Raw genomic sequence first — 18,537 nt, forward strand, 5'->3', positions numbered from 1 at the left:
TTTTCGCCGTTAGATTTCTGGTGCCACTGACTCCTCAGACTGTCCGAGCCACGATCTGTCTGCGTTTAGCATTCCCAGCTCGGGGATCACCTGGGCTTTCAATGCACTCAGGATCAGCCTCATCATTGAGATACAGAGTACGACCAGATCCGGGAGAGTCAGATTCCTGTTGGATTACCACTGTCCAGCTGGATTAGGGTGAACCCTTTCACTGGTACTCATTAGGAATGATCCTGGCCAGAGTGGATTCTGGCTGTTTTAGTTACTGTGTGGTTGAGTTGGTCTGGGTTTCACAGTGCAGTTGCTGGCTATGGAAGTGATTCCAGGTTTTCAGCGCAATTTAGAATGTGTTCTCCTGGTTTTTAAGGGTATTTTTAATCTTGAATTGCTCAGGTTTGTCACCTCCTCCATGTCTTTCTGTCTCTGTCCGTGTGGGTTCTCTCTCTCTCTCTCCTTCCCCTTGCCTCATGCCCTCTCAGTTTATCCTCTGCCACCCTCCTCTGTCCCCTGCCCCTCATCCCCTTTCTCCTCTTGCTCCTGTCTTCTTGCCCTCAGCCCTGCCCCCTCCCTCATTCATGCCTCCTCTCCCCTCCATTCCTGGCCCTCTGTAATCCCCATCCCTGCCCCTCTGTCCTCCCCCCTTACCTCCCTCCTCTGTCCCCACTGTCCATGCTCTCTCTCCTTCCATCCCTGCACCCTGTTAACCCCCCATCCATGACCCCCTCCCTTTCCCTATCTCTGCTCCTCTCCTTCCCCCCCTCTCCCCCTTCCCGGCCTTGTCTGTCCCCACCCCCCGTCCCTGCCCCAACTCTCTCCTGTCCCTGCCCCCTCTGTTCCCCCCCCCCCCATTCTTGCACCCTGTCTTCCCCTGTCCATGCCCCCTCCCTCTCCCGGTCCCTGCTCCTCTCCCTCCTTTCCTGCTCTCTCTCTCTCCCCACCTGTCCCTGCCCCTACTCTCCCCATTCTCCCCCTATCCCTGCCCCATTCTCACCTCATCTCTGCCCTCTCTGCTTGCCTCTTGCCCCCTCTCTGCAAGCCCCCCCCTCCCCTGACAGACTGCAGGTGACTGGGCATTCCTGTTTAGCTGGTGCTCTCACCCTGACACTATAACAGTTTCCCGTTGGGCTCGGGGTGTGGTTGAAATGAGCAGGTTCTTGTTGGTTTTACTGAGCGAGAGAGAGAGTGTCATCCTGGTTCGAATCACTGATACCATAGGATCTGGTGGTGACAACGCTCCCCACCGCCCCCCACCCCATGGCTGAGAGTGTGTGAGCCTCTGACTGAGGGAGCTGAGGACCAGCCCTTCTTCTCTCTGAGGACCCCTTCCAAGACCACAGCTATTTCCCGTTCAGACTGAGCCCAGATGTTCAGTCATTCCCTGCCCAGAGCGAAACCAGTCCTTCCAGTGAAAACAACAAAAAAAGTGACTTGAATTTGACTTTGATTTCTCTTCACCAAATGGCTTACAGCTGCTCGGCCTTTGACCCCTGACCCATGACCGAGGGTGATGGACGGTGAGGTCCTGCCACAGCCTAACAGCTGAGGAAACCTTCTTGCATTGACCTAGTGCCTACAAGGGGAAGGGGGCGCCCTGAACAGCTGCCGCGCCCATTTGTCTGGCTGCCATTGAGTTTGGCAGAGCCGTGACGTTGTCTCCGGGAGCTAATGTCGCCAACAGTCACGGATCGAGCGTCTCGTTTACCACTCTCAGACCTACCTCTGTCATCTCTCCGAGAAACTTTGCAAGGCCTGGATTATGGCCGCACTCCTTCCCCTGTGGGTGCTGGGGGGGCCCTTGGCTAATCCCAGTCAACTGTGCAAATAAACAAAGGGCTGGCATTTCCCCCTTGGCACCACTTCAGAAAGAAGCTCCTGGTCGAATAGAGTCACGCAGCACAGAAACAGACCCTTCAGTCCAACCAGTCCGTGCTGACCATAATCCCAAACTCAACTAATCCCACCTGCCTGTGCTTGGCCCGTATCCCTCTAAACCTTTCCTATTCATGTACTTATCCGAATGTCCTTTAAACGTTGTAACTGTGCCCACACCCACCTGCATTCCATATGGTATCCACGTGTAAAAAAAGTTACCCCTTATGTCTTTTTAAAATCTTTCTCCTCTCACCTTGAAAATGTGCCCCCTAGTCTTGAAATACCCAACGCTAGGTAAAATACACCTGCGATTCACCTTATCCACATCACACATGATTTTCTAAACTTATGTGAGGTCATCTCTCAACCTCCTGGTGAAAAATTACCCCAGCCCCTCCTTATAACGCGAACCCTCCATTCCCAGCAACATCCTGGTCAAATCTCTTCTGAACCCTCCCCAGTTTAATAATATCCTTCCTGTAACAGGACAACCAGAACTGGGCACAATGTTCCAGAACCAGCCTCACCAATGTCCTCAACATAAAATAAATAGCTGCCTCCGAAATCCCGTTATGTTCGTAATGCTGGGGACACAGCAACCGATTTGCGCACAGCAAGCTCCCGGTGCGCAGTATGGTATTAGTTTCAGAGGGAGGCAATGGCCTAGTGGTATTATTGCTACCCAGAGAGCCAGGCAGTACCATAGAGACCCAAGTTCGAATGCTGTCGTGGCTGTTAGGTAAAGGCAGGCTCTTGAAGGGACAGCCAACATTGACAGAGCGATGGAAATTTGGGGAGTAGGGCAGAAATCTCAAGGGCTTGTAGGACTGGGATTGACTGCAGAGGTTGACCATAGAAAGCATCCTGGCCATCCTGGCCTGGTAGGTCTGCTCAAGACCCCACAAAGAAATGACGCAGTTTTGTGAACACAGCCGAGTCCCTTGACTCCACCCAAACATCCCGTTGCCTCAGGAAACATGATCGAAGACCCCTCCCTCCCTCCCTGGGTTATACTCACTTCCACCCTCCTCCATCTGACAGAAGATATAAAAGCTCAAAAACACATATGAGCAGATTCAGGAACAACTTCTTCCCTCGCTGTTATCAGGTTTTTGAATAGACCTCTCATGTATTAAAGCTGATTTTTCTCTGTAGCTGTGACACTATCCTCTGCCTTCTGTTCTATGACCCTGATGCACTTACGTAAGGTATGATCTGTCTGGTCAGCACAGCAAAAACAATACTCTTCACTGTATCTTGGTACATGCGACAGTAATAAATGAAAAGAATATTTGGTGGGGGGGGTGTGGTGGGAGGCTACATTTGGATTGAAAATGTGACTGGATGGATGGGAGGCCAGGAATGTCAATCAGTGAGCAGCAGTCGGGGTGGGGGTGGTGTCGGGGGTGGGGGTGGGGGTGGTTTCAGGATGAAGGGAACAGGAGCGGACAGCCCTGTGGAACAGACCCTTTGAGGAGTCAAGGCCCAGTTTCTCTTGGGATGTTCGCTGTGACTGGAGCTACTGAGATTTCTCATCGCCCCTGGTGTTCGGCAATAACGGCGAGCTCAGCAGATACTGTTTACTTCCAATCCGTCATCCTTGCCAGTCCCGCAGGGAGGGTTAGCTCAGAGTTTATTTACGTAGCCTGCTCCCAATTTATGATTTATATCCAGTTTGAATGAAACTTTAATCTGTGCTCAGTCGTCAGAAGGGCTCTTGATTCACCTCCACCCTACTGGAATTCTGGCCGGGAAGGGGAGTGAAAAACACAACTTTCATTTATGTAGTGCCTTGATAAAATGTTGCGAAACATCCCAAGACCCTTCACAAAGCGGCTATCGAGCAGCATTCGGCTTTGAACTGTGTGAGGTGTTGATGCAAACAGTTTGAATACAGTGATAAAGTGGTCAGAGACTGTGGCATAGTCAGTGAAAATATATGATGTGGAGACTTTGGTGTTGGACTAGGGGATGGACAAGGTCAGAGGTCACACGACACCAGCTTATAGCCCAACGTCTTTATTTGAAATCACAAGCTTTCAGAGCACTGACCCTGACGAAGGAGTAGCACAGCGAAAGCTTGTGATTTCAAATACACCAGTTGGACTGTAACCTGGTGGTGACAGCCAACAGATGCACAAAGACCCTTCTTCAAACTCCAGCTTCATTGTGCGCTCCATGCTTTCGTTAACCAGCTCCCCTGGGTTCTGAGGAAGGGTCACCGGACCCGAAACATCAACTTTGTTTTTCCCTTCGCAAACTCTGCCAGACCTGCTGAGCTTTTCCAGCAACTTCTGTTTTTGTTCCAGCATCCACAGTTCTTTCGGTTTCTACTGAACAGTTCCTGCTCTTCATTTCTTGGGCTTTGGATGTTTCGCTGACCGAAATAGACGAATCACCTCTTCTAACATGAAACTTAGTTCAAGTGGCATAACTAAAACACGAAATTCCAAAAATATTCACATTAAAATCTGTATTCATGTGGAAACATTTCGAGGGAGACCGGTCATTTGCATTCTCGACCAGCACGTGCCTCTATACTGCACCCACGCAGTTTCTTCTCTAACCTGGTTGCCCTGCTGTAGGAAGGATGTTATTAAACTGGAGAGGATGCAAAAAAGATATTTACCAGGATGTTGCTGGGTTTGGTGGGTTTGAGCTATAGGGAGAGGCTGAATAGGCTGGTGCTATTTTCCCCAGAGAGTCAGAGGCTGAAGGCTGACGGAGGGATGACCTTATAGATGTTTATAAAATCATGAGGGACATGGATAGGGTGAATAGACAAGGTATTTTTCCCCAGGATGAGGGGAGTCCAAAACTAGAGGGGCATAGGTTTAAGGTGAGAGGGGGAAAGATTTAAAAGGGACCTAAGGGGCAACATCTTCACGCAGAGGGTGGTGCGTGTGTGGAATGAGCTGCCAGAGGAAGTGGTGGAGGCTGGTTCAGTTACAGCATTTAAAAGGCATCTGGATGGGTACATGGATAGGAAGGGTTAAGAGGGATGTGGGCCAAATCCTGGCAAATGGGAAGTGCGGGAAACCTGGTCAGCATGGAGGAGTTGGGCCGAAGGGCCTGCTTCTGTGCTGCATGATGGGAAAGACGGGATGCAACCATTGGGCAGGCTCAGACTGTGTGCCTGACCTTCCATATGTGCAAGCAGGCTGTGTAACTGAGGGATTTCCCGTCATGCACGCACATGCAGGGCCGAACGTCCACCTGGGCACAATGTCTGTGTGCTTCTGTAGCTCTGGGAGTTTTTCGATCGGGGCTCCTGGTATTAGTACATACTGCCCTCTGTCACAGACACTGAAGAGACTGGGAGCTTGGCTGAAGGGAGCCCTGAATATGTTGTGCTTCTCATCGGTTACAAACCACCAGGCCAGAACTGCTCATCCCCAATTGTTCCGGGTGCAGTTAAGAGTCAGCCAAGTTGTTGGCCTGGAGTCACAACAGCCCTTCATATTGAGGTGCAGCGCCATGGCTCAGTGCTTAGCCCTGCTGCCTCACAGCACCGGGACCCGGGTTCAATCCCACCCTCGGATGTATGCACATTCTCCCCGTGTCTGCGCGGGTTTCCTCCAGGTGCTCCGGTTTCCTCCCACAGTCCCAAAGATGTGCAGGTTAGGGTGGATTGGCCGTGCTAAGTTCTCCTGCAGTGTTCGGGGATATGCAGGCTGGGTGAGCGAGCCATGGGAAATACAGAGAGGCTGAGTCTGGCTGGGCTGCTCTTTGGCAGATCAGTATAGATTTGATGGGCTGAATGGCCTGCTTCCACAGCACAGTAGGGATTCTATGAGTGGGTTGTTTGAAGAGGAAAGGTTGGAGAGACTGGCCTCGATTCTGATGGAGTTTAGAGGAGTGAGGGGGTGACTTGACTGAAGTATACGTTACCCTGAATGGCCTGGTCAAGGGGAAAAGATGTTTCCTCTTGTGGGTCGGCCCAGAACCCAGGGCCTGTCACATTGGAATGAGAGGCTGTGCCTTCAGGTGAGGGATTTGTTCTCTCTCTGGGAGCGTTGCGTGAGTCTGGAACTTTGCTGATGGAGGTGGGACATTGAATATTGTTAGGACAGAGATAGATAGATGCTTGTGAGGCAGGGGATCGGAGGTTGTGGGGAGTGGATGGGAATTTGGGGCACAAGCGCCATCCTATTGAATGGTGTAGCAGGCTTGAAGGGCTGAATGGCCCCTCCTGGCTCCTGAATCATAATTCTGTACGTCAGTAATGATGGCCTCAGTAATAGGTGTGAATCTGTCAAATTCTGACTAATCCTCACCTTGTCATAGCAACGCAGGAGGGGAACCTGCTGCTCTCCGGGCCCACACGTGACTCCAGGCGCTGCACTGCCCTCTGAGGAGGCCAGGTGAGATGCTCCGTTGTATCACAAGGTCCAGGGTCACTGTCACCTTCACCTTCACCAGGGAACTTTGGGACATGTCCATAAAGTCCGGCCCAGTCAGTAGCATCCATATCCTGTGAGAAAAAGTTTGTTTAAAAATGCATGAACCCCCGACATGAGGGTGAAAGTGGGAGAGGCTCCTTTCCTCTGTCTGACGCTGGCCTGTTAGACTTCTGGGTGATTTTTTTTCCAAACAGTGCTTGTCAAATGTGGCATTCCAACATGTGTTTTATATCAACAGAGTCACGTACTTGCACAGCGACCAGACAAGCAGAGAACGGGCCCTCTCTGTGATGCCTTCTGTGCCTGAATAGCCTGAGGGAATTGTTTGCTGGGTTCATGTTTCGAGGCTGACCTTTGAAGGAGGAGGGGCTGATGCTTGGAAGTTTAACCCGAGTGGGAAGAGAGCGAGAGCAGCCTAGGGACGGCGGGAGGGGGTCAGGGAGAAACTAGAGGTGAATAAACAATCTTTATACGTTGTGTTCCCCTCCTTCTGATTAATTTACAATCCAGGCCCTGAACCAACACCTCCTCACCACAGCCTGCCATCAGGATAATTGGTCCAGAGTGGACTGTGATTGAGACCTGGGTCAACTGATCGCTGGAGTGGATACCTCCCCAATTCCCAGAACTGCAAACCCCCACCCAGGCCTGGGCTTGGGCCTGGGCCAGCAGCTCAATGGCCACCAGCAGGGAGCTATCAATTTTTGTTTAATTTCACTGTTTTTCACTTCCTCAGTGCATTTTCTGGTTTAATATATGTGTGTGTGAGAGAGGGAGACAGCAGGTCTCCGGGCCTTGTGCGGGTTTCTGGGCCTTGAGCAGGCCTCTGGGTGTTGGGCAGGTTTCTGGGTCCTGGGCAGGCCTCTGGGTGTTGGGCAGGTTTCTGGGTCCTGGGCAGGCCTCTGGGTGTTGGGCAGGTTTCTGGGTCCTGGGCAGGCCTCTGGGTGTTCGGCAAATTTCTGGGCCTTGGGCAGATTTCTGAGCCTTGGCCAGGCTTCTGGACGTTGGGCAGGCTTCTGGGTCCTGGGCAGGCCTCTGGGTGTTGGGCAGGTTTCTGGGCCTTGGGCAGGCCTCTGGGTTCTGGGCCTTGGGCAAGTTTCTGGGCCCTGGGCAGGTCTCTTGGCCTTAAGGACAGGCCTCTGTGCTTTGAGGACAAGCCTCAGGAGCTTGGGCAGGCAGGTGCGATTGCTGATGGCCGTAGCCTGGTTTAATCTAAACAACGAGACACAGTGAATCGAGGAAGGATTATGCTGTCCGCAGGCCCAGCGAGAATGTGGAGCAGCTTGGTCAATGCTGCAGTTTACACGGTTGGGACGCTGTCAACATGAACCAGAGGGAGGAGTTGAGGCAAAGGGGGTGTCAATGTAATTAAAAAGGAAAGTAAGAAAAACACGAGCAAAAAATACTACGCAGACATGCTGAAAGATGAGAGGCCACACAGGGGTGGGTGGATCACTGAATTCAAATGCCAGGATTTGTTTATTCAGCAAATGTGAGTCCCTGAAGTGGCAGTGAGATCTCATAAACGGAATCTGTTGTCAGATTAATGTGGCTGGGTATTTACTCCAGCTCAGTGCATAATGCCCTCACGTCTGAGTCAGAAGGTCCAGGGCTCACTTCCCACTCCCAGACCCTCAAGCACAAAATCCAGCCTGACATTTGCAGCACCAGTGCTGAGGGAGCGGGCACTGTTGGAGGGTCAGTGCTGAGGGAGCGGGCACTGTTGGAGGGTCAGAGCTGAGGGAGTGCCGCACTGTCAGAGGGTCAGAGCTGAGGGAGCGGGCACTGTCGGAGGGTCAGTGCTGAGGGAGCGGGCACTGACGGAGGGTCAGTGCTGAGGGAGCGGGCACTGTCGGAGGGTCAGTGCTGAGGGAGCACCGCACTGTCGGAGGGTCAGTGCTGAGGGAGCGGGCACTGTCGGAGGGTCAGTGCTGAGGGAGCGGGCACTGTCGGAGGGTCAGTGCTGAGGGAGCGTGCACTGTCAAAGAGTCAGTGCTGAGGGAGCGGGCACTGTCGCATATTAGTTGCTGTGTTACTACCTTACAACAGTAACTATACTTCCATAGACTGATGGCACTGTGCGATGGGATGTCCTGCAGAGGTGCGGTGTAAATGCAGGTCTATATTGTGAGGGATTATGCAGTTTGGCCCATGCTTTTGGAACATGTCAGTCCATCATTTATGTTCATGATGCCTCTCTTCCGCTGGCTCCTGGGTTCAATTCCCAAAGTTTTTCCCTACAGGCAGGGAGCTTTTCCCGTGTCACTGCAACTTCGCTTATTAAAAACCAAGTGAACTGCAGACGCCGTAAATCATGAGCAAAAACAGAAGTTGCTGGAAAAGCTCAGCAGGTCTGGCAGCATCTGTGAAGGAGAAAATGGAGTTAAAGTTTCGGGTCAGTTCTGAGGAAGGGTCACTGGACCAGAAACATTAACCCTGTTTTCTCCTTCACAGATGTTGCCAGACCTGCTGAGCTTTTCCAGCAACTACGAGATAATGCATGGCTTAGAAAGGGTGGACGCTGGGAAGTTGTTTCCATTAGGCGGGGAGACTAGGACCCGTGGGCACAGCCTTAAAATTAGAGGGGGTAAATTTAGAATGGAAATGAGATGACATTTCTTCAGCCAGAGAGTGGTGGGCTTGTGGAATTCATTGCCATGGAGTGCAGTGGAGGCCGGGACGTTGGATGCCTTCAAGGCAGAGATCAACAAATTCTTGATCTCACAAGGAATCATGGGCTACGGGGAGAGTGCAGGGAAGTGGAGTTGAAATGCCCATCAGCCATGATTTAAATGGCGGAGTGGACCTGATGGGCCGAATGGCCTTACTTCCACTCCTATGTCTTATGGTCCTAACTTCTGTTTCTGTTCCCCTTTGCTTTCTCCCACTTTCCGAAGTTTTTTGTCAAGGTGACACCGACGACAGCAGACTGGTTTGGAAATATGAATATGGGTGCCCTCAGTAACATGATCACAATCCACAGCAATAATCAGCCGACAAACACACACTCACTTCTGAGTGAAACTATTCTGGAGCTCTGTGCTCCCTGTCAGTCTCAAAACCCTCGTGATCTCAGGATTGTCGCTCTTCCACATTTGATTTTCCCTTTGCCGACCGGAGGCTCTCTCCCATTGTCCCAGTGTATCACTGAGTCTCTCTTTCCCCTCTCCCTCTGAGTTTGTCTGTCCTTGTGTCTCTGTGTGTGTGTCTCTGTTTCCCTGTGCATCTCTCATCCCGTGTCTCTTTCTCTCTCTCCCTCTGTCTCACCTTCTGTGTGTGTGCCTCTCTCTTGTTCTGCCTTTCTGTCTCCGCGTAATTTTTGCTCTCATTCCGTTTGTTTATATCTCTCTCTTTCTCTATCAGCCTCTCTCCTTCTGAATTCCTCTGTGCAGCTTTCTTTGTATCTCTCCCTTTCTCTCTCTCTCTCTCTCTTAGTGTTCCTCTCCCTGTGTCCCTCTCCGTCAATTTCTCTCTCTTGCTCTGGCCCTCTCTCCCTGTCTTCCCTTGTTTCACCCTTTCTCCCCCTTTCCCTCCCTTCCTCTCTATCTCTCTCTTTCTCTCCCCCCAATCCCTTTCTCTGACACTACTCTCCCTCTCCCACCACCCCCCGTCCCCCACTTACCCCTCTCCCTCATTCCCTCTCTCCCCCGCCTGTCCCTTTCCCTCTCTCTCTCTCTCCCCGTCGGCCCCTTTCCCTCTCTCTCTCTCTCTCTCCCCACCTGCCCTTTTCTCGCCCCCGCCTGCCCCTTCCCCCCCTCCCCCTCTCCTGCTTGCTCCTTTCCCTCCCTCTCTCTCCCCCTCCCCCCTTTCCCTTTCTCTCTGGGGTGACATGGGGCTGTTTGAACAGCTGAGCTGCTCCAGCTGATGTGAAGGTTTGGATGTTTTTTACATTTTTTTAGGAGGCTGTAAATGAAACAATTCCCAGAGAATCTCCAGGCCTCCCTTTCTGGAATGTTTCTCCATCTGGGATTGATTTTCTTTCAAAAAGAATTATTGAGGGAGCATATTTTAGAGTGGTGTTGCTTTGCACATGTTCATTTGGTCATTATGTCTCCCATCTCTTCTCTGTCTCTCTCCCTCTCCCTTAAAGTTTCACATTCCCCTCTTACACCTCTCTCTTCCTGCCTGTTTCTCTCTCTCTCTCTCTCTCTCTCTTTCTCTCTCTATCTCTCGTTTGCTCTCTCGCTCTGCCTCCTCTGCACCTTGCGCTGTGAGCCTGACACTCGTGAAATCAGGGACACGGGATCCTGGTTGGAATAGGAACCTGAGATAATGGGAACTGCCGATGCTGGAGAATCTGAGTTAACAAGGTGTAGAGCTGGAGGAACACAGCAGGCTAAGCAGCATCATAGGACCACAAAAGCTGATGTTTCGGGCCTAGACCCCTGAAGCATCCAGACCCGAAACGTCAGCTTTCCTGCTCCTCTGATGCTGCTTGGCCTGCTGTGTTCATCCAGCTCCACACCTTGTTATCTCGGATAGGAACCTGTTGTTTCACTGACACGGAGGAACCAAGCAGAGCCTAAAAGAAAATCCAAACCTGTGAGTGATTAATGTTTTGGAAAGGAACTGTGTGTGAAGGAGCAGGGAAATGAATCATTTGGCTTCAGATCATTGCAGCCCCTGGGAGTGTAGTTTGGAGTAAGCAGCATTAACTCGTTCTCAAATAGAGTGCTCTGTGCGCAGTGTACTTAAAGGGGAGGGCTCTAGGAATGTTTTCCAAACCTCCGCTCCTTCTACCTCCAACGCTCAGTCACAGCAGTGTGCACTATCTACAGTAAATTCCCCAATGATCCTCAGACAGCACCTTCCAAACCCACGACCCACTTCCGTCTAGAAGGACAACGGGCAGCAGATACATGGGAACTCCACCCCCTCTGCAAGTTCGCCTCCGAGCCCCCCACCATCCCGACCTGGAAATACTTTGCTGTTGCTTCACAGTTGCTGGGTCGGAATTCCCTCCCTAACTCCACACAGTCTGCAGCAGTTCTAGAGGGCAGCTCACCAGCACCACCTTCTCAAGGGAGCATTTAGGAATCGGGAACAAATGGCAAGTCATGGCTGTACTCCCATGACTTTCTTTTCAACATGTGATGTGGAGTTTCCTAGCTGCCTGGGGTTTGATGATTTCCAGGAGGACAGTGAGAGTGTGGTTTATGAGTTTTAATGTACACAATGTTGTATGTGTGTTTTATTTTTGAAAGGCAACCTTTAGAATCCTCTTAGCAAACATTTCTCGTGTCTTGTGATTTACTGTGAAGACCTCTCCGTGTGTAAACATTCAACATTTAAGGACATTTTGTTTTCGACTTACAGCCCCCTTGCTGTACTGAGGAAGAGGTGAGCAGTGCGGGACTGACTGACCTGCTCATTTCTAGTTTGTGCTGGTTCCTGATTATGTTTGGACATTCGTAGCCTCGCCTGGTTAAAACATGGGGTACAAATCCCACCATGGAATTTAAATTCAATCAATTAATCTGGAGTAAATTTGTTAGCCTCGTTAATCATTATGAAGCTGCCAGATTCTTGTCTTTAAAAAGAAAGCCCATCTGGTTCACTAAATGCCCTTTGGGGAGGGTAAGTCTGCCGTGCTTACCCAGTTTGGGCCTACATGTGGCTCGAAACCCACAGCCACGCAGTTTACTTGTAGCCATCCTCTAAAATTGGCCCTAGCAACCATTCAGTTTAAAGGCAGTTGGAAGATGGGACTTGAACGGTTTCGCCCATATCCCGGGAAAGAATTAAAACAAATAAAGTTGGTGGTGGGTGGGTGGGGTACAGTTTGGGGTTGGGAAGGATGTTAGGCAGGACCCGGGGTGTCAGGTTTCCAATCGCTGCTGGGTCAGCTCTTTAGGGACGAGGCTGGGACTGGGGTCATGACCTTTGGCTAGGGAGGAGGTGAAAGTGCCTCCCTCAGTCTTCCACGTGCTCCCCAGTGCTCCCTGCTGGTCAATGTATGAGCGTGGCTGGGGGAGGTTGGCTGTGACGCTCCCCACCAAGAGCTGTGAGGACTTGGCTAACCCCCATCTAGGTGGCCATCTTGGACAAGAGCTGCTGGTGGGGCACAATGCAGGGGGCATTTGTGTTTCACTGCAGGGTGCCTTCCCCTGGGAGAGGATGTCGATGCCCAGACGCATGGCACCAGCTGTCGCTTGGTCTCAGCCATTCCCTACAACAAAGAGGCCCCCCCAGTCGCGTTGAAATAACTATTAGCTGAAGAAATATTGGGTTATTGGCATCAAATGCACAGCATGAGAAACACGCTGTAGAGTTTTTAACAGCTCAGAAAGAGGTTCATTGTCCCATCGTGTCTGTCCTGGTCATCAAACATTCTATAATCCCAATTTCTGGGTGGCACGGTGGCTCAGTGGTTAGCACTGCAGCCTCACAGCACCAGGGCCTGAGGTTCGATTCCACCCTCGGGGCACTGTCTGTGTGGAGTTTGCACATTCTCCCCGTGTCTGCGTGAGTTTCCTCCCACAGTCCAAAGGCTGGATTGGATTGGCCATGGGAAATGCAGAGTGACATGGACAGGGTAAGGGGGGAGAGCAGTTGGGTCGGTGCGGCGTGCTTTTCAGAGGGCTGGTACAGACTCAATAGGCCGAGTGGCCTGCATCCACGCTGTAGGGGATTCTATGATTCCCAGAATGCTCTGGTGTTTCAAGCACTTGCCCAAAATGTTTCCCTGTCTCTAGACCCCCTCCCCCTTTCAGGTTGTGAGTTCCAGATCCCCACCACCCTCTGGGTGAGAAAGTTTTCCCTCTAAATCCAAAACCCCTCCCTGGCTCCTTACTTTAAAACAGTGCCCCCCCTGTCGTTGACCCCTCCACTAAAGAGGGAAAGCTTTCTTTTTCCTATTGACTCTGTCCATGCCCCTCAATCACACACCACATCCCCACCCCTCTCTCCTCCCTTGCTGTTTCTGGGACTGAACGGGAGAAGTGACATCTGGGTTAATTGTGGCTTTTCTCTCTCTCTCTCTCTCTCTCTCTCTCTCCATCCCCATCGTTGTGCAGGGAGAGGGGCCTCACCATGAACAAACTGAGACAGAGCCTGCAGCGGAAGAAACAGCCTTACGTTCCCGAGGCCAGTCGGCCCCACCAGTGGCAGGCAGATGAGGAAGCCGTTCGAAAGGGCAAGTGCAGTTTCCCAGTCAGGGTGAGTACAGCTGATCCGCGGAGGTCCGGGGTGGCGGGGGGGTGGGGGGTGGGGCGCGGGGGGAACATGAAACCGCAAAGTGTTTCGCCAAACTCGCAATCCGGCAAAAACATTTTGCGCGAGCAGTCATGCCAAGGGCAGGCAGCTGACCGCAGGCTGCAGAGCCACATGAGTAGGCCTCAGGCCTGCGCTGCCATTCATTCTCAAAAGCTCACACAACGCCAGGTTACAGCCCAACCAGTTTGTTTGAAAACACAAGCTTTCGGAGCTCAGCTCCTTCCACGGGCATGGTATGGGAAAGCGGGTACAAGACACAATTTATTGACAGAAAGATAACACCTCTTGTTCAATCTTTAATCAGTTGGGAAGGAGACCACTGATTCAAATGCAAAATCCAGGTTCCTCTCAAGTCGTTGTCCCAGGATTATTAAAAGTTGTCTTAATGTATATAAGAGGTGACATCTCAGGCCAGACAGTGCAGCTTAGATGTGAGGTCTTGCCTAGAATCTGTATATGTTTTAAACGGGGGCCAGTTTCTTTTTGAGCAAAACAGAATGTATCTGCAACAAACATCTCGGATGAAATAATTCATGCGTGTGTCTATGTATGTGTGTGTGTTTGTGAGAGAGAGAGAGAGTGTGCATGTGCGTGTGTGTGGGTGTACTTGACAGAGTGTGAGTGTGAGGGAGTACATGCGTGTGTGTGTGTGTCCATGACTGTGTGTGTGTACACGCGTGCATGCATGTGTGCTTGAGAGAGTGTGTGAGGGAGTGCGTGTGTGTGTGTGTGTGTGTGTGTGTGTGTGTGTGTGTGTGTCTGTGTGTGTGTGTGTGTGTGTGTCCATTCGTTATGATCATTGGCTGATGGTTGAGCTCTGTACCCTAATCCCCACCCCCAAATACCTTCATCCTTCTGGTCACAAGAGATACATCTACCACCTTCTCATAATGTTCTAACCTTAGAAACAAAAACTGAAATTGCTGGAAAAGCTCAGCAGGCCGGGCAGCATCTGTGGAGAGAGAAATGTGTTTTTCTTTATTCATTCACAGGATGAGGGCATCCTTTATTGGCCAGCATTTATTGCCCATCCCTAATTGCCCAGAGGGCAGTTAAGAATCAACCACACTGCTGTGGGTCTGGAGTCACATGTAGGCCAGACCAGGTAAGGATGGCAGTTTCCTTCCCTGAAGGGCATTAGTGAACCAGATGGGTTTCTCTGACAATCGTCAATGGATCCATGGTCATCAGATCGTTGATTCCCGATTTTTGATTGAATTCAGATGCCACCATCTGTCCTGGCGGGATTTGAACCCGGGTCCCTAGAACATAGATAAAACAGTCCAGCAATAACACCACTAGGCCATCACCTCTGAAGAAGGGACCCAAAACGTTAACTCTGATTTCCCTCTTCACAGATGCTGCCAGACCTGCTGAGCTTTTCCAGCAACTTTTGTTTTCTGTTTCTGATTTACAGCATCCGCAGTTCATTCCTGTGTTTTAATTTATTTTGACATCAGACACGTTCAGTGGCAGTGAGATCCACAGGCTCAGCACTGCCTGTGGTGATCTAAAGAGTTTTCCACCTGCAGGAGGACAGAGGGGCTTAAAAAGAGCAGGAAATGGCCATTTGGCCCATTGAGCCTGCTGCCCACTCTGTACAATAGCTGCAGAGGCCGGTATCCCTTTATTTACATGTAAACAGTCCTTGACTTTAGTTCTGCCTCTTTGGAATCAAGTGTAACAGTGCCAGAGACACTCCCTTTCTATGTGTCAGCCAGGACTCCCTGATTGGACCAGATTAACAGCTCCAATCAAGGAAGTCATCCTGTGATGTCCAGCTGGCTAACCACTTTATAATTACGATTGGTTTTCTGCCATATCTCCACCTTCCTGCACAATTCCCGTCATTCCCTTTGTGCCCAGAACCCTTATCCATCTCACTTTTGGATATATCTTGATGCCACAGCAGTAGGGTTTCCCAGGATTCTCTGAGTGGAAATGTTTTTCTCATCTCAGTCCAAAATGGCCAACCCCTTTATCCTGAGAAAATGAGACTCTCCAACCTGGAGAGCGTGGGGTCCAGGTAGCTGAAGATTTGGTCAACCAGGATGGAGCCTTGGATTTTGGGAATGGTCATTAGAAACAGTTCAGAGAAGGTTCGCTGGGCAGATTCCCCAGGTGATGGGGGTTTTTTCGGGAGGGAAGATTGACCCTGTATCCCATTGGAGTTTGGAAGGATGACCTTAGTGTGATACATTGGATCCTGAGGGGAGCTTGACAGAGTAGATGCTGAAAGGATGTTTTCTGTTGTTGGAAAGACTAAAATAGGGGATGCAGTTTTACAATGAAGAAGCCTCACGTTTAAGGTGGAGATGAGGGGGACAGTTTTCCCTGAGGTAGTTGTGTTCTCATAACCTGTCTTTCCCAGACAGCTATGGAGGGAGGGAGAGTCACTGAATATTTTAAGAAAGAGTTGGATAGATTCTTACCTAAGGAGGGAGTCTGAGGGGAGAGGAGCAAAACAGCTAAGTGGAATGAAGACCACAATCAGATGTGAATGACTGGCAGCGCAAACTCTGTGAGATAAAAGAGAGACCATGGCCTCGTGATATTACCGCTAGGCTATTAATGCAGAGACCCAGGTTTCCGCTAATCCAGGGACCCGCGTTCGAATCTGGCCATGGCAGAATCTGAATAAAGTAATAATCTGGAATTAACATCTAATGATAACTACCATTGATGATTGTTTTGGGTGTGAGAGGTGACCCATCTAATTCACTCACGTCCTTTAGGGAAGGAAGCTGCCATCCTTACCTGGTCTGGGCCTACATGTGACTCCAGACCCACAGCAACGTGGTTGTCTCTTAGCTGCCCTCTGGGCAATTAAGGATGGGACAATAACTGCTGGCCTGGCCAACGATGCCCTCATCCCGTGGATGAATTAAAAAAAAGGCCGAATCTCAATCCTAAGTTGTACATTGTACTCAATCCTAGATTCAAGAGGTTGAGTTCTACGCTGTAGGGATTCTCTGATTCTGACTATCTCGGAAGGTTGTGGACTGGATGAGGTTCGAAAGGGATTGGCAGAGCTTCGACACCAGTGGTGAAAGGGATGGCAGTCATGGGGGTGTGGTATTGGACCAGAGGTCAAACAGGAGCCAATGGGAGGGGGTGTTGCAGTCACAGGGCTGGTGGTAGATCCAGAGAGGGTGAGGGTCAAGGCCCCTGAGGGGTTCAGGAGGCAGATTTTAAACTCACCCACAGGCGAGGTGTTATTTTCAGACAGAAGATGGGGCAGACATCAGTTTGAGAGATTAACCTGTAACTGTGCTTTCTCTGTGACCAGTACCTGGGACATGTAGAGGTGGAAGAATCACGAGGAATGCACGTGTGTGAAGATGCAGTGCAGAAACTCAAAGCCGTGAGTATTTCTGACTGCGTTCGTGTTTCTACATTCATATCAACGAGGGAGTTTCAAAGAACGCAACCCCCCCCACCCCGGCCAACAACCCTCAGAGCTAAGAAAACGTTTCCTTATCTCCCCATCAATGGGTAGCCTCTCAGTTTTAAACAGTGACCCCTCTAGTTCTCCATTCTCCCACAAGAGGAATCATTCTCCCCAGTCCACCTCAGAACTGTTTTATGTTCCTCCTCTCACGTGTGTCTGGTGCTGGCTAACACGGCCCCCGGGATTCCTGGCTGGTCAATGCTGGTAAGTGACTGTTTGAAGTTCCTCTCTCTGTATGTATGGGGAGTTTCTGACAATGTCCTGTTTACCCCAGTGGAGCACATACCCCATGTCGATGGACCATAGCCACATAGAAGCATGAGTGGGCCATTCAGCCCATCAAACCTGCCCCATCATCCTGTTAGATCATTGGCAGATCAGTTATCTCCATGACATTCACCTACACTATAACTCAATGTCATTAGATCTCTTTCTCTCTCTTTCTGGCTCTCTTTTTCTCTCTCTTTTTTACTGTCTCTCCTTTTTTTCACTGTCTTTCTCTTTCTCACTCTTCCTCTCTTTTCTTCTCTCTCTCTCTTTTTCCCTTGCTCCTTTTCTCTCTCTTTCCTCCTCTCACTTTCATTCTCTCCCTCCCCCCCTCTTTCTCACTGATATTTTGCCTCTCTCTTTCTTTCTGTCTTTTTCTCCCTCTCTCCTTCCCTCCTGTCTTTTTCTCCCTCTCTCCTTCCCTCCTCTCTTTCTTTCTCTCTCTCCCTCTCTTTTCTCTATCTCTCTTTCTTCTCTCTCTCTCTCTCTTTCTTTCCCTCTCTCCCCCTCTCTCTTTCTCACTCTCTCTGTCTCTGTATCTCTCTCTCTCTCTCTGTGTCTCTGTCTCTATCTCTCTCTGTGTGTCTCTCTCTCACTCTGTCTCTGTGTCTCTCCCTCTCTCTATCTCTCTCTCTCTCTCTCTCCCTCTCTCTCTCTCTCTGAGTCCCCCCCCCACCCCCCACCCCCTCATAGGACTCTGTGCTTACTGGATGCCCACCTACTGTTGTTTAAAAAAAAAGCTCACCTTTTTACAGTGATAATGGGAACTGCAGATGCTGGAGAATCCAAGATAACAAAATGTGAGGCTGGATGAACACAGCAGGCCAAGCAGCATCTCAGGAGCACAAAAGCTGACGTTTCGGGCCTAGACCCTTCATCAGAGAGGGGGATGGGGTGAGGGTTCTGGAATAAATAGGGAGAGGGGGGAGGCGGAGCGAAGATGGAGAGAAAAGAAGATAGGTAGAGAGGAGAGATAGGAAGGGATGAGTTCTTCCTCTCACCCATCCCTTGCTCCCACCCCAAGCCACACCTCCATCTCCTACCTACTAACCTCATCCCACCTCCTTGACCTGTCCGTGTTCCCTGGACTGACCTATCCCCTCCCTACCTCCCCACCTATATTCTCCTCTCCACCTATCTTCTTTTCTCTCCATCTTCGGTCTGCCTCCCCCTCTCTCCCTATTTATTCCAGTTCCCTCTCCCCATCCCCCTTTCTGATGAAGGGTCTAGGCCCGAAACGTCAGCTTTTGTGCTCCTGAGATGCTGCTGGGCCTGCTGTGTTCATCCAGCCTCACATTTTATTATCACCTTTTTACAGCCTTATCCCAG

General features: G+C 50.6%; 1 protein-coding gene across 1 annotated transcript in view; it reads left to right on the forward strand.

Moving 5' to 3' along the window:
• Nucleotides 1-13,297: 13,297 nt before the first annotated feature.
• Nucleotides 13,298-18,537, forward strand: part of LOC125447695 (numb-like protein) — a 26,673-nt gene continuing 21,433 nt past the window's right edge. The window contains exons 1-2 of the mRNA XM_059640978.1: nt 13,298-13,433; nt 16,780-16,854. Coding sequence (XP_059496961.1) covers nt 13,308-13,433; nt 16,780-16,854 — 201 coding nt within the window. The 5' untranslated portion in view covers nt 13,298-13,307. The remainder of the gene's footprint in view (nt 13,434-16,779; nt 16,855-18,537) is intronic.

The sequence above is a fragment of the Stegostoma tigrinum genome, chromosome 39, assembly GCF_030684315.1.
Source record: "Stegostoma tigrinum isolate sSteTig4 chromosome 39, sSteTig4.hap1, whole genome shotgun sequence".
In the NCBI taxonomy this organism is placed as follows: domain Eukaryota; kingdom Metazoa; phylum Chordata; class Chondrichthyes; order Orectolobiformes; family Stegostomatidae; genus Stegostoma; species Stegostoma tigrinum.